Source organism: Amia ocellicauda, chromosome 12 (assembly GCF_036373705.1).
Source record: "Amia ocellicauda isolate fAmiCal2 chromosome 12, fAmiCal2.hap1, whole genome shotgun sequence".
NCBI lineage: Eukaryota > Metazoa > Chordata > Actinopteri > Amiiformes > Amiidae > Amia > Amia ocellicauda.
In genome coordinates, this window is record NC_089861.1 from 15,737,399 (window position 1) to 15,757,535 (window position 20,137).

Sequence of the window (20,137 nt, forward strand, 5' to 3'; positions counted from 1 at the left end):
ACTGCAGAACTCCTGAGAGTCTTTGTGTATTCTGAATGTGACTTATGATTTTTTTTTGTGATGTTTTGAAAAATGTTTGTATTTTTAATCCACATTATCCACATATTCACAAAAATAAAACAAAGCAGGGTTATACTGATGATCCTAGGTTCAAGTTGATTCATAAAACAGGATGGTCACCATGAGTAAATCAAATTATATATTTTTTGCCCATAAATTGCAAATGACCATGAAATGGAAACTTCTAAACAGAAACTCACATTGGGATGGTGGTAGATACCTATAGGAAGATTTACCACAAGAAAAATGGATGTCATACCTCATCTGGTATGGTGCCAATATTGGATGAAATGAGAATTATTAGATAATATTCAATCATCTTTTTCAGAAACCGCTAATGGGACAGATGTGAAACCTATATTAATATTTGACAAGACAAGTTTATCAGTCACTTGGTTTGGTAGCCATATTAGATTGGTGAAAAATATTAAATTACCTTCTTCTCTGAAAAAGTTGGGTGGAGTGAAGTGAAATTTTGCACACATGACCGTGGCTAATTCCTCTATCAAGTTTGAGCAAGGCAATTTGATTAATAAAATAAGGAACAGGATGGTCACCTTGAGCAAATCAATTATTACTTTTTACCATGAATTTCAAATGAACATGAAATGAAAACTACTAAACTGAAACTCACCAAAATTGTTATGTTGGTAGATACCTATAAGAAATGAATGTCGTCATACCTCATATGGTGTGGTGACAATACTGGATAAAGTGACAATTATTGAGCCCAGAATATGTCAGCCTCCTTTATGTTTTTTATCTTTGTTTAAACTAATTACCATATTGTAACAATTTTTAAGGGCTCTCTAAGAGATTATGACCAATTATTGGTGTGGCTAGATTGCTGCATTATGGTGTGGGACACCAGGATTCAAGTCTTGTTGTGGCTCTAACACAAAAGTATCTTACAATATGCCCTCTCCATAAAGATATATTTGGCTGCCTGCAGATCTATTAGCAAAATACTGCTTTTTAACATTATTCTTTTTTTTTCAATATAAAAGCAAAGTATTAATATGTGTTAAGCACACATTTTTGTGCTTTACTGTTTCTTAGCCAATATCAAATAGGTTTGTTGTGAGTGTTAACCAATCAAAAAGCTTTTAAAACAAACAGATTTGTTGTATTGGTAAACAAATGAAATGATAACCTGTCAGTTTTAGGAGATGGGGAAAAATGGCGGTGTGCTAAAAGTGATCACTGAATGAGAGCATTTTTAATGCAGTCAAATGAGGAATGTTTTGAACATTGTACTGCTTCTGAAACTGATACAACTTAATTAAGCAAACCATTTTTGTATTGTACATTTTTAATTGGGGATATTGTTCAATATTATAGACAATTATGACAGCGATTTGGGAGAGGGGTTTCTAGTTTATTTCAGCTGGTCAACCTAAATGTCAGAATCCCATTTTCAACCCAAACTACAGAATTAACACAAAAGAAAGCTGCTAAGAATAAGAAATACAACAAATGAATAGTCAGAGATGTATTCAACACAGCAAACCTAACGGCCCGATTTTTAGTTTTTAGTTTTTGTTTTTGTTTTGCCTGTAGTTGTGAAGAACTTCTACACAGGTGCGCTTCCTGCGGAGATTCGTGTGTGTGTGCGTGTTTGTATGTGTGTGTAAGCTGGGTTAATTTTGAAAACAACGTTGTCTTGAGTATACCATAGGTTTCTTAGCTAATGCACATTTCTGAATTCATTCCAAAATTAAACGAATTATAGAAAGAATGAAAAACTTCAATGTCTTGCATTTCTTGTGATATATAGGTTTCATATGATAAATGTAAAATTAAGTAATTTACTGCACTGTACCAAGTGTTGTGGTGTGTGTTTGACCGCTGTAGTGCTGACATGTAGAGCGGTGCCGTGAGCTTGTGCCAGGAAATTCTAAATCGAGGATTTTTTGTAATCTAATTACTCGAGTTACTTGATGAATTGTGACAGCCTTAATTCGATCTTATCTTATCTATCTTATCTTATCTATGTACTAGCATTATCATATTGTAGCTATTCTGAAGGCTCACTGAGAGGTATGAGCACTGTCGTGCTGGAGACCAGGGTTCGAGTTTTGTCATGGATGGAACCTCAAATTATCTTGCTATAAGCCATATCCATACAGACATGTACAATCAATACAAACAAACATAAGAATAGATCCTAATTCAATGAGGTAACAAGTGCAGATATAATACCGTTAAATCCTTGACATGTGCTAATGGAAGGGGGGCATCGGAGAAGTTGCAGTAAAACAATAGATGTACTAACAGTAAGTACATGGGAAGCATCACTAAATAAAGTGCGTAATAGCACTAAATAGTGCTAAACAGCTTGGGAGAATAAGCTGTTGTATTACAGGTAAAGTCTGAACAGATGTGACAGGTTGACTCTAAGATTCTTAGCAAGGGAGGAGGTGGATAGTGTGGTAGGTTCCAGTGGAACTGAGATGCAGAGATCAGTAGAGGAGGGCTAAATAAGAGGAGATCAGATTAGTAAAAGGTAGGCTTAAATTACTATTAGTAAATTTAAAATGCATCATTTTAAACAAAATGGAATAAAACAAAGCAGCATTTGCCAAGAACCATCCAATCCTGAAGGTGGCCATAATAAGGCTCTGTTTGAATTTAGATGCTGAATATTTGCTTTTTAGATACTTGTCAAAATGGCGAAGCAGTTGTTGATAGTGAGAGTGTCTAAAGGAGAGCATAATATGTTAGTACATCTGTAACTGAAGCAGTAGGCAATAATGCAGAAAAATGCAAATTAGAAATACTCTCACATCATTTTGAATGGGAGAAGAATTACCAGTGACAAGATGGCAACATGTTATGTTTGTTAAAAATGTTTTCTACAATTTTGCATTGTAACAACTTTCTTGCATATTAAAAGTTAATTTGGTCAGAAATATAAACACATCTGCTATTGTTTATATAACACTTGTGACACAGTGTGGGGTGTCACACGGTGATATGCAGGAATCTGCGGAAAATGAAAATCTACAGGGAAGCCTTGACAAAGGTTGTGCAATGAAAATAACACCTAGCCCAGCTAACCCCTTTGTGGCAGCCCTAATTATTCCTGGGCCATTACTCGGTTTCCTGGGTTACACACTTCAGTGAAGTGAAGGGAGAGATGGTCTCGTAGTCATTATAGTGAAGCGGGGGTCAAACACGGTAATCGCTGTATGCTGATCCAAGTTGGGTTCCTAGTTCGGGGTCTCACACAAGCATTTGTCAAAATCCAGGTTGATCATTTTGCTATTTTTATTCTCTCTTTCTCTCTACTCCTTGCTCTTAGCATTCCAATAGCCCTCCTTGCTTCCCCTCGGGTACTCTGCACTCTCTGAAGGGAGCCGGGGTCGTTTTACAGGCTGCCATTGCCAGCAGCTCTCCATTTCTTCTGACCTGCAACCTGTCATGGCTGCATGCCCCACAGGCGTGTGGTTTCTGGGCAGGTTCCTTTGCGGTAGCTCCCAGGTCCTAATACACCTCCCGTCCTGAACCACACCTTGTACAGTGTCACACAATATTAGGGCCCGACAGATATATCGGACCACTGATATTATCGACCTATGTTGACCTTTTACAGAAATATCGGTATCAACACATATTCCTCCAATGCACCGAAATAAGTTTCTCAGAAAACGATTGCTTAAATTGGTCAAAGTCTGCACAGAATTACAATGAGTGCTGATGAGTCTGCTGAGTTGATGGTAGTTTCTAACCAGTTAGTGAAATGCAATGCTTTAAAGTTAATAAACAACTGGACATGTCATTTACTCTTCCCTGTCAATAAAAATGACCCAACAGACACGAAAGCCTGACAGATAGCAAGGCAAATTGGTAGTTTAACCATCTGAGTAATACATTCTAAAATGCCCCGCCTGCCTTTGTCCTTTACAGATGGCCCATTCTTATTTAGTTCATAATGGTACAATGACAAGATTGTATGCTTATTAAATATTTGGAGAGTTGCATTTGGAAAATGTTTTTAAAAATGAAACATGACCAAACAAATTAATCATTACGTTGTTCTCGCCTAAAAAAAGGCAGTCATATACAATGTAATGCAGAGTTCACAGCAGATACTTGTGTTGAAATGCTGGATGTGTGCCAAAGACAAATATTTTAATTTTCTCTGGAAAATTCTATAAAGTATACCTTTTCCCCAAAGGCAATTATTTATAAAGGCTATAAAACAACTTATACAGGGTCTTTTGGAATGGAAAGCTACAGAATGGTGGGGGGGAGATGCTGGGCTATTGTTTTTGAGAATCAAATTTAACCATATGTACTTCCTTTCTCGAAACAGAATGGCAAGCCAAGCAGGAAGAATAACAAAGTCGGGCATTGTTTAAGAGGAAGTCTAGATAACGTTCTTGGGAGATTTTGATTTTGACATGGCATTTCCCAGAAAATCTATAGCTCTCTTGTTACTTTTTCTTATTTTTACTCAAAAACCTAGATCAATTGACTTTCTAAACCTGTATTTTCAGTGAATCTCCTGCTCTCATGATGACCCAAGAACAGGAATTGGTGACGCCCACAGAACAAAACCTTTCAAAACACTGCATTATATAATAAACAGAAATCCTCCAATCACAAAAACAAAAACGGTTCATTCAATAAATTATACAAACATGAGCTGAGTAGCCTTTTTTTTCTAATTCATTGTGTTAGTTAATGCAAATACTCAAAAAGGAAAACAATACTGTAAGCATTCAAAGCTCTTATCCTCAATTACAATATTTGTAAAATGCAAACAGATGTCAGGTAGTACGAGGTTCATTCAAACAATATTAAGGCATTATGGTAGACTAAGCACACAACAACAAAGCAAAAGATCAATAATAACAAGTCAAATTGAAAGAAACTGCTGTTCAAGTCAAGTCAAGGACCAAGTTTTTATCTGGAAAATGTAAATGCTTTAACATAATCAAAATATTCGTTTTTTGTTTTAATGGGTGAAAACCTTTTACTGATTTATCTTAGATTATAACCATAAAATAACTACTATGTTTATCCAACTCAACAGCAAATTGTACCTGCAGCAAATTAATCGGTTGCTGAACTTCTCCTTAAAGTACATATCTACAACATAAGCATATTAATTTAACACAGCCTAATTATATGGTTTCGGCTTACAGCTCTGCAATCAGAACAAAAGCCTAATGCTCTCTACCTTGTGGAAACTGGTAAATGTCTGGCTGTTCTGATAAATGTGTACAGCACTGCTGTGATAGAACTCAAAGACATCTTAATTGAGTGGACTGGGCACTGTACCAATGGCAAACAATACCAGTACTGTTTTCTTTGTCTTACTGAAAAAACATAACATTTGAATTTAAGGGAACTGTCTATTGAATCCTTACAGCTATCTCAAATGTGGGAGAGGAGCAGAGTATGGGATGCAGTGTATCTGAAACTAAGAAACAGATGCTGTCAGATAAAATTCACAGGGTGTTATAAAATCAGTGGAACAAAAGAGCATAGCTTACATTATTGAGCTTATTTTGGATCAGTTATACTTCCAAATAAATATTGCTCTTACTGCTTTTTGACCTGAGACATGTTCCTATTCTTTAATGGTAGAATCTGCTAATAAGGGAAAAAGTGTAATCATGGGAATATGGGGAAGTGTAGTATATGCATTGTCCAGAATCCACTGCTCTGGCATTAGTTGGGGGGTGGCAAAGCCAGACAGTATATAAAAAAGCAGCGCAAAGCAGTCAGTGCGGTTGCCGTGGGGAATGTTGTGTTGTTCTGCCTGTCTTTAGAGAACAAGTAATTTTCCTGACATCGCCTGAGGTTGGATACACCTCCCATGATTACTGTGATGACACTCTGGGTGAGAAGTTTTTGATTTTTGAGTAGTTATTTAGTTAGTTAGTTGAGTTTTATTTTGCATGTATTTTTGTTTCTGTGTACAACCACATATGACAGTTGGAGACAAACAGGGGTGGAAGTTCCTATACTCCCCGGGACACCTAACACTCTCCAGCAGGGGCGGCAGTTCCAATACCCACCTGTACAACCATCGCTCTCCAGCAGGGTCGCCAGTTCTGGTCATAGACATACTAGATGGCAGAGGTGTAGACTTGAGTCAAGTGACTTGGGACTCGACTTGAAATTACTTAGACTTGACTTAGACTTGGCAATCACTGACTTGCAGGTGTTCTACTTGGCACTCTTTTCTCATTTTTATGTTGTTATTGTACTTTTTATGTTACCAAAGACAATCACCAAAGACAATCGAGAGCCAAAGGGGTGTCGTCACTTTGTAGGTACCTAATGCAAAAATCCCATTCATTTCTCCCCATAGAGATTCAGACAAATCGTTCAAATTAGGTCTACGTTCAACACAGTCTTAGGCCATCTTATACGTTTTGTTGTGGAAGTTACCCTCTTTCAATACATTTAGCTATTATAGGTCTTGAAGCACAAACTTACCAACAGCAAGGAAAAGCTAACAAAATGCTAACTTTTAGAAGAACGGGACTACAGCACAGGTGCATGGGAGTAATAAAGTGCTAAAGTTGCTTAAAATATGTATCAAAATGTATCCCCTGCCCTCTGAGCTCAGCCAGTACCTCGCAATGTGTGAAGGACAAAACAGCCTCCTGTTCTGGGCTATGATTAGGAAAACTCTGCCATCACTCTTTAGTGTGGCAGTGAGGGCATTAGCTGTACCAGCAACAAGTGCACCTATTGAGTGGGTTTTCAGCCATGGTGGACTAATTCTATGACCACATCGTGCACAGATGAGTGACAGGGTGCTGTCCAACTTGATATTTTGCAAGTGCAATCTTCTGTAGTACAAGTACAATACTTCATTGATGCATGAAGACATCTAGCAACATGGTTGATGTTCTTCTACTTATGTCTGAAGTAAGGCTCGGTAGTAGGAGTGTGCATTTTCTGCTTTGGACCAAAAAGAAAACCCATATTCATATTTTTTCCTTGGATTTTGTCCCGTAATTCACATATATACAGTGACGGGAAAAAAGTATTTGATCCCCTGCGGATTTTGTAAGTTTGCCCACTGACAAAGAAATTATCAGTCTATAATTTTAATGGTAGGTGTATTTTAACAGTGAGAGACAGAATAACAACAAAAAAATCCAGAAAAATGCATTTCAAAAAAGTTATACATTGATTTGCATGTTAATGAGGGAAATAAGTATTTGACCCCTTCGACTTAGTACTTGGTGGCAAAACCCTTGTTGGCAATCACAGAGGTCAGACGTTTCTTGTAGTTGGCCACCAGGTTTGCACACATCTCAGGAGGGATTTTGTCCCACTCCTCTTTGCAGATCCTCTCCAAGTCATTAAGGTTTCAGCTCCCTCCACAGATTTTCTATGGGATTAAGGTCTGGCTAGGCCACTCCAGGACCTTAATGTGCTTCTTCTTGAGCCACTCCTTTGTTGCCTTGGCTGTGTGTTTTGGGTTATTGTCATGCTGGAATACCCATCCACGACCCATTTTCAATGCCCTGGCTGAGGGAAGGAGGTTCTCACCCAAGATTTGACGGTACATGGCCCTGTCCATCGTCCCTTTGATGTGGTGCAGTTGTCCTGTCCCCTTAGCAGAAAAACACCCCCAAAGCATAATGTTTCCACCTCCATGTTTGACGGTGGGGATGGTGTTCTTGGGGTCATTCCTCCTCCTCCAAACACGGCAAGTTGAGTTGATGCCAAAGAGCTCGATTTTGGTCTCATCTGACCACAACACTTTCACCCAGTTCTCCTCTGAATCATTCAGATGTTCATTGGCAAACTTCAGACGGGCCTGTACATGTGCTTTCTTGAGCAGGGGGACCTTGCGGGCGCTGCAGGATTTCAGATTTTATGGTGTAGTGTTACCAATTGTTTTCTTGGTGACTATGGTCCCAGCTGCCTTGAGATCATTAACAAGATCCTCCCGTGTAGTTCTGGGCTGATTCCTCACCGTTCTCATGATCATTGAAACTCCACGAGGTGAGATCTTGCATGGAGCCCCAGAGCGAGGGAGACTGACAGTTATTTTGTGTTTCTTCCATTTGCGAATAATCGCACCAACTGTTGTCACCTTCTCACCAAGCTGCTTGGCGATGGTCTTGTAGCCCATTCCAGTCTTGTGTAGGTCTACAATCTTGTCCCTGACATCCTTGGACAGCTCTTTGGTCTTGGCCATGGTGGAGAGTTTGGAATCTGATTGATTGATTGCTTCTGTGGACAGGTGTCTTTTATACAGGTAACGAGCTGAGATTAGGAGCAGTCCCTTTAAGAGAGTGCTCCTAATCTCAGCTCGTTACCTGTATAAAAGACACCTGGGAGCCAGAAATCTTGCTGATTGATAGGGGATCAAATACTTATTTCCCTCATTACCATGCAAATCAATTTATAACTTTTTTGAAATGCGTTTTTCTGGGGTTTTTTTTTTGTTATTCTGTCTCTCACTGTTAAAATACACCTACCATTAAAATTATAGACTGACCATTTCTTTGTCAGTGGGCAAATGTACAAAATCAGCAGGAGATCAAATACTTTTTTCCTTCACTGTATACCCAAGACTTAACTGTATAATATCTGCAATTCTTACATCATTGAACTATAATGCTTTAAAATGCTTCTTGTATAAACTGTAAGTCTTCCTTGATAAAGGCATCTGCTAATAAATGAATACATAAAACATATATAATAGGACCTTCTACAGCAGGTAAATGACTTCCGATAGTGGCCTGCTTTTGCAAAAAGATCAGAGACTGGGATGGATGCAGTTGAACATTTCTGCAGTGGAAATGAGGCATTAGTTCCGCTGTTCTGCTATTGTTCTGTGACATGTATGGCTGTGCCGGTGACAGATTTTTAGAATCGATATACCGTTGAAGAATTTATCATGGTGCCTGGTATCACAAGTGTGGCGTTGTTTCCGAAATTCGTAAGAAGTACAAAGGCTCTTCTGTTTTATTGTTCAGTCAAACAGTAGAACTACACAAATACAAAGTAAAGGTAATATTAACACACACACACACCCAACACAAACAGAATAAAATAAAGATTTAAAACTATGTGTACATTTCATTGCAAATTGTTTTAAGTGTTGTAAAATAAAAATCCTGACTTGTAAATTCGCATTTGAAATACACTTTTTAGATTCAAATAAATATTTAAAAGAATATGTAAATTAATCCATTTAATTGTTGTTGTTTTTAAGTACTACAAATGTGTGTTTTCAGTTATGTTTTGTGTAGAGGTTCCTGCCAAAAATACCAAAATTTTGACTTTTGACTCGATCACGTAGGAGTTTGAATGTTTCACTATTTGTTTTAAATGCAATTCTTAAATTAAGAGCTTGGTTGGAACCAAAACCAGAAGGGTAGGGGGTCCTCCAGGACCAGGGTTGGGAATCACTGGCCAAAGATGGGAGACAACTTAAAGGAAAAACCAACCTAAAGTGTCTCGGTAAGGTATTGGGCACCACGAGCCGCCAGAACAGCTTCAATGCTCTTGGCACAGATTCTAGAGTCTCTGGACTCTACTGGAGGGATGGAACACCATTCTTCCAAAAGATATTCCCTCATTTGGTGTTTTGATGATGGTGGTGGAGAGCGCTGTCAAACACGTCGCTCCAAAATCTCCCATAGGTGTTCAATTGGGTTGAGATCTGGTGACTGCAAAGGGCATAGCATATGATTCACATCATTTTCATACTCATCAAACCATTCAGTGCCCCCTCGTGCCCTGTGGATTGGGGCATTGTCATCCTGGAAGAGACCACTCCCATTAGGATAGAAATGTTTCACCATAGGATGAAGGTGATCACTCAGAATAACTTTGTAATGATTTGCAGTGACTCCGTGTATACAAACACTTCCTATCATAACAATACTAAATATTGAAACAAAACAAAAATAGCCCACAATGATAAAAAATAAGATGACTATAATATCAAAAAATATACAAATGTATTTTCTTGATTATTCTTTTGACAGTCTAAACACTGGCCAATGATAAGGACTGACAAATACAATCTGACATTTACTGGCCTATGCATACCAACAACATAAACTAGTATTTTCCTGGTATTCCTGTATGTTGGACTTTCAGATACATTGTATGGGTACTCAAGTATTGCATTTATGTTAAATGGTATTTGGTATTTACTACAATCATGAAATAATAAAATGGATTAATCAATAAGTTATAGTATACTTAATTGGTGCCTAGCCTAGCCTAGTCAGTCTATTTTCTCATCTCTTGTTACATATTGTTAATAATTGAATGTCTTTAGCTGAGCTACCCGTGCCCTACCAAACAAAAATGTTAGGCATACATTATTGATTACACTGATGACTAGACACTAAGTACAAATCCAGCAGACAGCAGATAGAATACCATGTAGCTCAGATGTTTCAGGGTCATGTGTAATTGGTTGATTTCATAGGATGTTTGCAAAGCTGCTCAGTTAAGAGTTAAATAGCTTGATGGTAGATTTAATTTTGTACCAATGGTATTGAATAACTATTACCCAGATGACTGACATCATGCAGATGTAGAACACAAAGCAAGAACCTCATCAATACTGAATATACTAATAAACTCCCCACCACCCAATAAAAACATTTGATAAGCCTATGTTGAAAAAGTCATAAATTAATACATGTTAAAGGTTAGAGATTTAATGCCAGTGGAAAGGCATAGGTTGAAGTAATATTTTTTATCATTATTTAAAGTGTTACTGATATTTTCTCTAATCCTCTTGAAGCTTCACAATATCTTAAAAAAAAAACATTGACTGGTGTCATGTTTACTGATAATGAGTAATATTTAATCTAATAATACTAAGCTTAACCTGTAAATATGTATTAATTATACATGTATAATTATTGTGATGATGCTGGAATCTTCAATTTTGTTATAATTGACAAACTCCACTCCTGCTCTACCCTACCCAGCTAAGGCAAAGCAAAATGTGAATTCTTTAACATAAAAGATCCTGCTGCATCTATGAAACTTTGTAGTTGAGATATATTTTCTACAGATAACTTGCAACCATTTGCAGCATTCAGCAATGAAATGCATACAGTAGTGTAAGCAGTCCTACTGAAGTCTATTACAATTCAGGGTAATGGTCCTTGATATGTAATATATACCATTTGCAGCAAGCTTAATTACATGGTTAAACCCTTCAAAACACCTTGATTAATGCGTGTTTTTTGTATCAATGATTTATCCCAGGGTCAGAGTCCTAATCAATCATCATAATGTCCTGTGGGTATTGCACTTTTTGTGGTTCTTGTAGAGTAAACTGGGAAACGGTGTACTGAGATGCTATGCAAACACCCACATCTTGTACTGTAGCAGTAATTAACTATATTGTGATTTTATATCCACTATCCCTCGTATCTGCATCCAACATATAACCACAAAATATCAAATTATTAAAAGATCCTCCAAGCTGATAAAACAGGACCTGAGTACATAGAAAAATACAAGTTTTAATGAAAGGTTAATGATATAATGCTCTCCTGAAAAGAGCATAACACCTCAAAACCCTAAAATAAGGTTCTGTAGTCCCTTAGGCTGTTTGTTGATTTTCTTCATTCTAAAGTTAGTGTTTTGCGGCATTGTAATTGAGATTATTATTTTTAAAATATTGTTAAAAAAAAAAAAAGATTATAATTAACTAACATTAGAATGTTTGGAATAAACATTCATTATGATATTTTTAAAGAAAGAAGGGAGGTAAAAAATAATCATCCATTGTAACAACCCAATAAACAGATGATTGACAGGGTGATGGACACATAGGAGCTAGACTAAATCAAAGTTTATTGTGTCGTGAATGTTGATGCTAAAGTTTTACTAGTACCATATCAAAAGAAAAAAAAAGAGACCAGACAAATATTTCACCTATCAAAACAAGCCCATTTTGACTTCAAAACCAAACGTTTCACAGGTTTCCTTTTTCCTGGTGTGAAACGGGATTGGTTTCAAATTGTTTTATCAAAATAAAACCAATCAAATTTGAAGCCCACTTTTTATAGACCACTTTACAGTTGACTGTCATGGATTGAGGAAAAGACAATTATAACATTACAATAACCATTCTCATAGTTGCAAAAACCTTTTTAAATGTCTAGGTGTTTTTCTAACAGTATATATTGATGAGATGCACACACAGCATCCCCATTATTATTATTATTATTATTATTATTATTATTATTATTATTATCAATAATAATATGATTAAATTGTATAACATTATTTTGTTGCTTATATATTACATATATCTTCTGCCTCCCCCTCCTGGGATCTCTGAGATCACTCGGGACAACAAGTGCAGTACACTGGTCTACACACACATTCAAACTCATTGCACATCTGGACATAGGGGTGATGTTTGAGAAGATCATTATTATACACAATTGTTGAGTAAATTTGATTAACAACTTTACCAAAGGAGAGACTATCAAGCTCTATCACACAGTGCATAGCTAATTCAAAACATAATCATGCTCAATATACCCCCCTGATAAATAATGCATACATGTAGCTTATACATATTGCTAGATAGAAAGAGCTAAGCATAGAATATATGTGTGGGCAGTTAGGATAGCTTTAAAATCTTCAGTTTGACAAATAACATTTTTTTTATTGTATTATATTTTTATGTAATTAAACATGTTTGTGATGTCTGTGTGTATAGATGGATAACCATAAGAACAAAATGCATATGAGCAAACATGCATAGGACAAAACAAACATCAAAAATAAAATGTAAGTTTAAAGTAAGTTTCAGTATTATGTTGTACACATTACATCTATGAGAGTATTCATTTGTAACTAGCAATAAAGCAATAACAGTTTTGTTGTCTCCCAGCCATGGTATCTTATGAGGAATGAATTCTAGATTGAGTGTACAAAAGTAAGACCTTATTTTTCTGCCCATGCAGGTGAAAGCTATGTGTGTGCCTCTAACGAACCCTTCCGCAAGGTTGACTACATGAAGAATGTGAACCCCAACTGGTCAGTGAACATCAAGGCAGGGGCAGCACGCTCCCTCTCCTCCCTGAGCTCCCTGAAGAGTGAAATGAGGGAGAGTAAAGACTTCATCAAGCCGAAACTGGTGACTGTCATCCGCAGTGGGGTGAAGCCACGCAAAGCCGTGAGGATCCTTCTCAACAAGAAGACCGCCCACTCCTTTGATCAGGTGTTGACAGATATCACTGAGGCTATCAAACTTGACTCTGGGATTGTGAAGAGACTTTACACTCTGGATGGCAAACAGGTAAGATGAGTTTCAATGGGTTCTATAGAAAAAATACATTGCATATAGAAAGTCTGCAACACCTTGACGTTTTCGAAAAAATAAATTGTCACTCCCTCTTGCATTTAAACAATAATTGTTTTTCCATTGAGCCACACACCATACTCCACACTGTTAAGGGGGAAACAATTTTTTGTGTGAATATATACATCTCCATCCCAGTCGGGTCTCTGACTCCATCTTTTCTTTCCTTAGACAATCCAGTGTAGTTTTCTTTGTGTTCTACGGTCATTGTCCTGATAAAAGGTGAACTTCCATCCCAGTTTCAGTTTTCTTGCAGAGGGCAGCAGGTTTTCCTCAGTATACTTTGCTCAATTCATCATAATTGTTTTTATTTTGAGCTACAGTACTAGTGTATTTTTATTTCTGGCAACACTGCCCAGAGCTTCATTCTTGTCAACATGTGTATCGAAATAAAATCCATGCTATCTAATTTATTTTATGGTTAACTTAAGCGTTTACTGTTTACTGGATTTTCACAATGGCTTTGAATAGGGGCGCTTCTGTTTAGGTTGTGCTCCTCCATCTTAAATTTCAGATTTTTTTGTATATTGTTCATAAATATATATTTTTCTTGGTCAAAATGGATTGTTCTTCCCATTTTAACATTGAGTTTATATGAAAATCTGTCTAGACCTACATCATCTCAAACAAACATCATTGGTCTTATAACCAATTAAGATGTAACTTTGGGGGATGAATGTGTATTTTCAGCTTTGTCAGATTATCCAGTAAAACAGTGCTTATTCTCCTTGTAATATTTCAGTGAATGTAATGTTAATGTGAAATAATTCTATATATTTTACAGATGGTAAAAAAATTGTAAAGATTCTAATTTCACAGCAGCTCAGCCAGGAATATCACTGGCTAGGTATCAAAAAAAGGCTCATCCTTAATAGGATTCTGCTGTGAATTATGGGGTATATATATAAATACATTTTGTGGGTTAAATACAGCAATGTACATGTCAGCCAGAGAAACAATAATACTGCATTTGTAAGCAAAAATTCAGTTCCTTTCAGGTCAATTCATCAAACGTCTGTATCACACAAAATACAATTGACCCTTTTTTTCCTGTCAGGCAGCAAAGATCTTCACAGACAGGCCAAAGAAATGACTCATCAAAATAATGAGCTATATCCGTTGAGGCATTTCTTCCCAACAGAGCCTCGTTCAGATGGTGTGCTGACTATTAGAAGTGTTGCTTGAATAATTCTGTTTCAGAGATGATTTAGTAGACAAAGGCATGAATGTCAGACATTTTGTGTGAGCTATGCAGGTGCTTTAAATCTAGCTGAACCTTTTTCCATGAATTGAGTCCATTGTGCTCTTGTCTTACATAGCTTAAGAATACGTGGACATTTTTGTCAGCATGTCTTACTCACTATTTCATATTTCTTTTACATATAAGTTATATATGGTTATACATTTTCAGTCTTATTTAAGACTAATGGGTTTAATGCTCACTTTTTCAGTACATTGGTTGGTATATTAAATGCACCATTGGTAATGGATGTATCGTACATGGGCCCAATATAAAAAATGAGTACAATTTCCAGAAAATGTGCCGTGCTAGAAAAATGCGACTTGGTCAATAAAAGAGAGATTCAAACATGGCGCAACATTTTTGGAATATAGCATTTTCTTCCTGTACCTCGCAAACCTGCTTGCGCCACACAAACCCACCTGCGTACTGTGCTGATGTTCTGTTGTGCACCTTCAGAATTGCATTGCAGCACGTGATGTGAATATCACCAATAATGTAAAATAACATGGACAACAAGTTGTTCAATTTACTGTTGAAACCTATTGAGCACAGCTTACTATTTACCTAAATCACCCATAATGATTCCTCAAGGGCCTGCATCTGTGTCCGGCTGTGACATGTCATACTCCTTAATTATGCTGACAATAAGCAATTGTACTGCACATGGGTACAAAAAGTCTCCATGTAAAACGTCTATACTGGGTATAGGTACGCATCCTCACAGTGGAATTAATGTAAGAATGCGCGCCGCAAATATCACCCACAAATGTGTATATTAAGTCTAATTAGGGCTTTCATGCAATTCAAATTTGATTGTGCTATGTGCATGTTTAATGACCTCTAAAGAATACATTTGCATCTCATGTTTCCAATTAGAGAGTCATTACCATATGCTAATTGAGTCACAGAATTAACAGGACTCTGCAGGTGGATGAATGAAGGCAGTGTGCTGGACAGAGGTGGGTGCCATGTTTCTGCACTCGTTTGTGATATTTTAAACATTCTATTATTTGTACATATATTGTACATATATATACTGCTAAAAAAATTAAGGGAACACTCCAAGTTCAGAAATCAATTTTAAGTGTACCCTTAATTTTTTTTTTAGCAGTGTGTGTATATATATATATATATATATATATATATATATATATATGAGAGAGACGGCTTTAGCAATTACATGTGCCCTTACCATCACGCACACACACACACACACATATATAGGGGGGCTCACGATGCATGTATCTGGCATCAGTCCAGACTGTGCAGTGCATTAGAGTCTGGACACATCCTGAATGCATACCTCCTCGGTAATATAGTGCACCTTTTATACCATTGTCCTGTACAAGGCATACAACGAGGTAGTATTGTAGTACAAACACAATACTGTGGACGTAGTAGTAATAAATATTACCCAATACCCATAATTGTTTGTATGCATGTAGCAATCAAACATAATGCAATTATGTAAATTACTACTGCTGTTTGTCTAGCACCTAATGTAGTGGTGTGTAGCCACAATATCCTTTGTGATTTACATAAATTAATTACCTTACTTACTCAGTTTATTTTTATCTTTTGAAAATACAGTGCTTACAGTGTGCTTCCGACAAAGTTAATGGATGATTTAGTTATTTAATAATCAAGTCCCACGTAGTGGGTGGAACTTTTTCTTTGTTCCAGGGTGAAAAGGTTCAGTTCCCTCAGTCTCTCAGTAGGACATTCCCTTCAAACCTGGAATAAGTCTAGTTGCTCTCCTCTGAACTGCCTCTAGAGCAGCGATATCTTTCTTGAAGTGTGGAGCCCAGAACTGCCCACAGTATCCAGATGAGCTCTAACTAGTGCAACTAGTCTTAACATTGTCCTTGTTTTAAATTCTACACTTTTGACAATATACCCTAACATTCTGTTTGCCTTTTTTATTGCTTCCCCACATTGTTTGGATGGAGAAAGTGAGGAGTCCACATAGACTCCTAGGTCTTCCTAATGGGTGACTTCTTCCAGTTATTTTCCTCCCATAGTGTAATTACAGTGGACATTTGTATTACATGTTTGTAATACCTTACACTTGTCCAAATTGAATTTCATCTGCCAGGTGTCGGCCCACAACTGAATATTATCCAAGTCCCGTTGAATAGCCTATGCTGCCAAGATTGTATCTACTGAGCCGCCTATTTTAGTATCATCTGCAAATTTGACAAGTTTGCTAAGTATCATTAATTTAGATCATTAATATAGATTAGAAAAAGCACAGGCCCTAGTACTGATCCCTGTGGAACTCCACTAACAACCTCACTCCAATTAGAAGCAAATCCTGTTATCGACACCCTGTTTCAACCAGTTCATAATCCATCTATATGGAGTACCCTGAAGACCTATAGCTTCCAATTTTAAGATTAGTCTTTGTTGTGGAACCTTGTCAAAAGCTTTCTGAAAATCTAAGTATATCATATCCTATGCTTTCATGTGATCTACAGCTCTAATAGATTAGTAAGACATGATAAGAACCTGGATAAGGGAGTCTGCCAAGAAATAAAAATAATAATGATCTGCCTTATCTAAACCCATGTTGACTATCACCAAGAATATGTTTTTCATTGAGATTCTCCTCTATTTCCTGTCTAATATTTATTTCCAAAATGATACAGGTGTATTACTCACAGAAAGGTGAGACTGATTGGTCTGTAATTTCCAGTCTCAGTTTTGTCCCCTTTCTTGTGGCTAGGTATGCCATTTGCAGTTTTCCAATTAAATGGCACATCCCCTGTTCTAAGTGTCATTTGGAATATTTTAGTTATCAGCCTATAAGTAATTTCCCTCATTTCTTTAAGTACTGTAGGACATGTACCATCTGGCCCAGGTGATTTGTTTGTTTTTAATTCTGCTAGTCCCTTTAGTACCTTCTCATCATCTATGATCAGTTAATACACTCATGGTTACATATACTCATGTGGAGAACATATGAGGGGGGGCGAATTGTGAGGTTGTTACACCCTGCAGCATATCGTTGCCTGTCAGCATAGCTGTTTGCCAGGTTTACAGTGCAGCATTACTGTCCATGATCACATTGCATGCTACTAACTGTTTTGTGTGTATTGCCATTCAGGGAAAAAAATACTTCTGATGCAGCAGACATACAACCATATATAAAAACATACAGCCCCACCCTTCCGATTGTTGACTGTGCGCTGGAATGTCGCTGTCCACTGAACTGGAGATGTCCTCTGAAACAGTGCTATGTGCGGAGTTAACAACATCCTTTTCAACTCGTTATTTTGCGCAGTGCACAGCTACGAATATAGCAGAAATCATGCATAATTTCAGCCACTCCCCCCATTTTGTGCATTGCATACAATTAAAGAATGGATTGTGCCGCACAAAACAAGGGTTTTGAATATAGCAAATGCGCATTTCTGCATGATAGCCGTTTGCGCCATACAAACCCCTCCGAATATTTGGCCCAATATATATTTGATCTTCTATGTATGACATATAAGTTATGATTTTGTTATGAATGCATCATTGCCAACAAATGTTCAGCTGCTGACTTGTTTTTTTTTCTTTCTGAAAGATGGCTAGAAAGCCTTGTTCTGCATTAATTGGGAAATAGTCAAGTTTCATCCTAGACACTTTGTTTCCGACTTCTACAAAAGACATTGAGTTAAAATAGAGCTGAGACTTTCCTAGGTATATGTAGTTGTTCTGTTATTTTTTGCTCTGCCCTTTTTGTTACAAAAAAAAGCCAAAATCAGTATTTAACATTATTTTCACTTTAAAGTTTCAGTTTATCATATTTTACCAGGGAATTACAAACAAAACTCGAGCTTACTGAAAATACACAATTGAAATATTTGAAAAGATGTATTAACACTTCTTAGGTTCTGTCCATGAAAATCAAAGTGCCAAGATCAGTTTTACAACGTGACCTGACAAGAGTAACCTAATTGTTATAGGATAAAAGTATTTACTGGTTGCTGACTCGTTAAGCTTGAGATATCAGTAGACTATTCTGGGTATTCTGTTAAGTAAACTGTTTAGAAGGCTATAGTTGTAGGTCAGATGTAGGCTACTTCATATTGATCTGAAAATCAAAAGTATAAGGTCAATAACATGAATTTACTAATGTATGATTTTTCAGGGCTAACTGGTGGAAGGAATATCTATTTTTAAATGGAAAATTAACACTACTTTAACATTAAACTCATTGTCACATTAATGTTATGATATGCTAATAAATGTAAATATATGTTACTGTTATGCAACTTTTGATACTTTACAAAGTTATATATTGATTTGGACTCTTATGATGATAATTTTAAGAAATAGTAATATGAAAGCATGTATAATATTGTTGTAATTATTTGTAAATCCCTACAGGCATCCATCTTTGATGATTTTGATAGTGTATGAAAAATGCTTTCTGATGCACAATAGTTACATGTAAGGGTATAAAAAAACAATGATTTACTCAAATGCATTTAACTAATATATATATTTAACGATTACATTTAGATGTGTTGGATAAATCAGGTTAATGTTTCCAACTGTTGTTATCTCCAGGACTCTAAATATATATTTGTCACAACTATATTTAATTTAACCCAGTGAACCAGTTTTTTCCTCGCTTTTGTGAGGTGTAGTTTGTATGCCTCATTCTTTCCGGTTTAAATAAATCTTTCTAAGAATCCTGTTTCGGTCTGCATTTCTTGTTTTCGTGTCACTGAATCAGTGAATGGAATGAACTAATTGAATTGATTAACAAAACTGAACTGAATCAGATTAATCGAGTCATTAAAAAGAGTCGAACTGGCCGTCACTACTGTACTGTGAGTCTCAAGCTTGCTCTCACTGTCTGCTGAGTCTCTCAGAGTCTATCCAATCAGCACTCTCAAGCTGTTGACCAATGATGTGGACCTATAAGGCTAGAACACGCCCCTAGCAGAAACAGGGCGTGGTTTTGGCATGAGAAAAATGATGCGTATCAATAGGGCAACCCTACAGCCAAAGTATATCGCATTGATAGCCTACTGTTTATGATCCAAGTCTTATGCCCATGTATCGAGTTCACAGCCTATCAGATTGACAAAATAACTTTGACTGAGAAATAACTCCATCTCTTTGGTGGGTGTGTTTTTTTTTTTTAAAGAAAAATTGGGACATTTCCAGGGACAGCTCCAACCGGGGAAAAAGGGTGACCAGACGTCCCCGAATTTACTTTGATTTAAATAGCTGTCTCAATTTAGTGACTAGATACATGATCTACTGTTTTTGTACTTGTCAGAAAGGAACAATTTTCTTTTGGCTTCTGTGTTCATGGAAATCCTTTAATGCGTTATCTTCAGTGAGTAACTGCATCACTTAGGCCTCATACAAAAACAGCCTGAATACCATATTGTATGCACCTATTGTTCTGTTTGAATTGTAGTGGTTCTATAAATTCTCAGTATACACGGATGAAGAAGTAACAAGTTTATTACAAAGAAACATAAATA

At 36.7% G+C, this 20,137-nt stretch overlaps 1 protein-coding gene across 4 annotated transcripts in view; it reads left to right on the plus strand.

The window, feature by feature from the left end:
- The window catches only part of dclk2a (doublecortin-like kinase 2a), a 100,227-nt gene that overhangs the window by 9,872 nt on the left and 70,218 nt on the right, over positions 1–20,137 (plus strand). For all 4 annotated transcript variants that reach the window (XR_010821186.1, XM_066718453.1, XM_066718454.1 and 1 more), the window contains exon 2: positions 13,005–13,339. Coding sequence is in view for 3 of the 4 variants with exons in the window: in XM_066718453.1 (XP_066574550.1) it covers positions 13,005–13,339 (335 nt within the window). In the remaining variant the exon portion in view is untranslated. The remainder of the gene's footprint in view (positions 1–13,004; positions 13,340–20,137) is intronic.